Source organism: Dichomitus squalens (genome assembly GCF_000275845.1).
Source record: "Dichomitus squalens LYAD-421 SS1 unplaced genomic scaffold DICSQscaffold_163, whole genome shotgun sequence".
In the NCBI taxonomy this organism is placed as follows: domain Eukaryota; kingdom Fungi; phylum Basidiomycota; class Agaricomycetes; order Polyporales; family Polyporaceae; genus Dichomitus; species Dichomitus squalens.
This window is the reverse complement of record NW_006767045.1, coordinates 3,080-5,095: the sequence shown is the minus strand read 5'-3', so window position 1 is coordinate 5,095 and position 2,016 is coordinate 3,080. Positions and strand designations below refer to the sequence as shown.

General features: G+C 52.4%; 1 protein-coding gene across 1 annotated transcript; it reads left to right on the top strand.

Annotated features, from left to right (window-relative positions):
• Positions 1-882: 882 nt before the first annotated feature.
• On the top strand, positions 883-1,398 carry DICSQDRAFT_73584 (uncharacterized protein; the record flags this gene model as incomplete). The annotated part of the gene is made up of 1 exon (XM_007371659.1): positions 883-1,398. A coding segment is annotated over one exon (516 nt), but the record flags the coding sequence as incomplete, so codon positions are not given.
• Positions 1,399-2,016: the final 618 nt, after the last annotated feature.

The window sequence follows — 2,016 nt, the reverse complement described above, 5'->3', positions numbered from 1 at the left end:
TCCACTTTCCTAACTCTTGACTGTGCCTGCCGACACTGCTGCCACGGTGACTTTGCACAGTTGTGCCCGTGAGCGCTTTTAGTCTAGTATCTAGTATCGTGTAGCACCCTATTGCGCTTTCGAGGCGTACGGGGTTTTAGGTATCCCTGTGCCAGGCCACGCACTTGCGCCCGCCAGCACTTGTACCGGGGTCGTTAGTGACCTTAGGACCGGAGGACAACCGTGTGGACCCTCCTTACGATAGCCTTTTGCATATGTACCTAGCTAGCTTTTCTTGGGCACAGTTGGCGACTTCTACCCGGGTTGTAGGCATCTCCAGCTTGCTTGCTTCCTGGTTGCCTCAATAGGTGTTCATATCTCGTCGCTTTCGCACATGGCTCTCCATCTTACATCGTGTTTCCCTGTCTCCTGGCTGTTTTGGATCCGACAACAGCAGCGGAACCTTCTATCTCTGACGAGGAGGTCGAGCAAGCAATTGGCCCTGACCATCCTGCCTCCGAAGAAGAAGAACCTCCTTTTGATTGTCAAGGTCTATCTCACATCTACGACCTTGAGGACAGTTGTGATCGAGCATACGAGCTTGATACTGCAGAGTGGCGCCAGTGCGACGAGGATATCTGTCCCAATCGTTTTTCAGGACCACTTAGTCCAGAAGATTTTCCCTCGAGCTTCCTCTTTGCCCTCTGCTCCGATCCTCAGACAACCGAATTGTTTATCCGCGCTGCTGCCTTTGGATTACCGGACTCAGAGCCTCCAACGCCAGTCTCGGTATCCATCCCTCTCTTCTATCTCGAGCAAGACTTCGAATCCTTCTTTCGCGCTCCACCTCCATCGCACTCAGACGACTTCTTTGATCGTCATCTCCTACTCCATTCCCTCGTCATGTCGGACAAAGTCGACTCGAGTTCTCTCTCCTCCCTCTCCAACATCAACCAGTACCCCAACTGGGCTGCACAGATGAAGGGCTATCTCATCATGATTGGTTCCTGGAACATCACCAACTCGACACCAACTACTCCCGACGATGCTGAAGCGCTTAAGGAGCACAACCGTAAGATACAGCGGGCCCAGGGTATCATCATGATGAAGGTCGATCGTTCGCTCCATCGTCTACTTGAAGACGATGATGGCAACCCTAAGCAACCGGATGCGATGTGGACGGCACTCAAGGACAACTTCGGCACCCCTGACGCCGCTGCTGTCTGGTACAAGTTTGAAAGCCTTATTGCTTCGGACCGTATGAACGACCAGAAGCCCATCCAGCACCAGTTCGACCAACTCGTCACTCGTCTCAAGGAAATCAAGGATAGTAAGCTTGAGCTCCCTGAGAACCTTCAGGCGATGCTAGTTCTGTCCAAGATTCCTGAGTCCTATCGCAACCTGATCTCCAGCCTTCTCACTTCAGTAAAACTCGAGAATCTGAAGGTCGAAACGGTTCGCAAGAAGACCCTCACCTACGAGAACATCCAGAAGACGGGTATGGCAAACCGCACTTCGGCGACTCGTGTTTCTCAGACCAAGCCCAAGAAGAAAGGCCCTTGTGGTCACTGTGGCGGCAAGACTCACGATGAATCTTCTTGTTGGAAGAAGTATCCTGAGAAGAAGCCAAAGGGTGGGGGGAACAAGAAGGACGAGAAGGGCAAGGGAAAGGACAATGGACCTCCGCATAATCACTCGCACGCTACCGTCAATGAGTCTTCGTCGGCCAATGTACTAGTATCTACTACCGCTGAGGCTTCGCAATTGATCTCCGCTTCTTTCTACGGCTCGTCTTCGGACGATTATCGGTTGACTACTTGGCTGATGGACTCAGGTGCTTCGGAACACATCACTCCTTACTTCGACGACTTTGACACCTATGAGGAGTTTGCCTCTCCAATGGTCTTCGGCACTGCTGCAGCCGGTTCGCCGCTTTATGCGCCCGGTGAAGGCACTGTTCGTGGCCGTACATGGGTCGAAGGCTCTGGTTGGGTCAATACCACCATTAGCCATGTCGTTTATCTTCCGAATGCATCG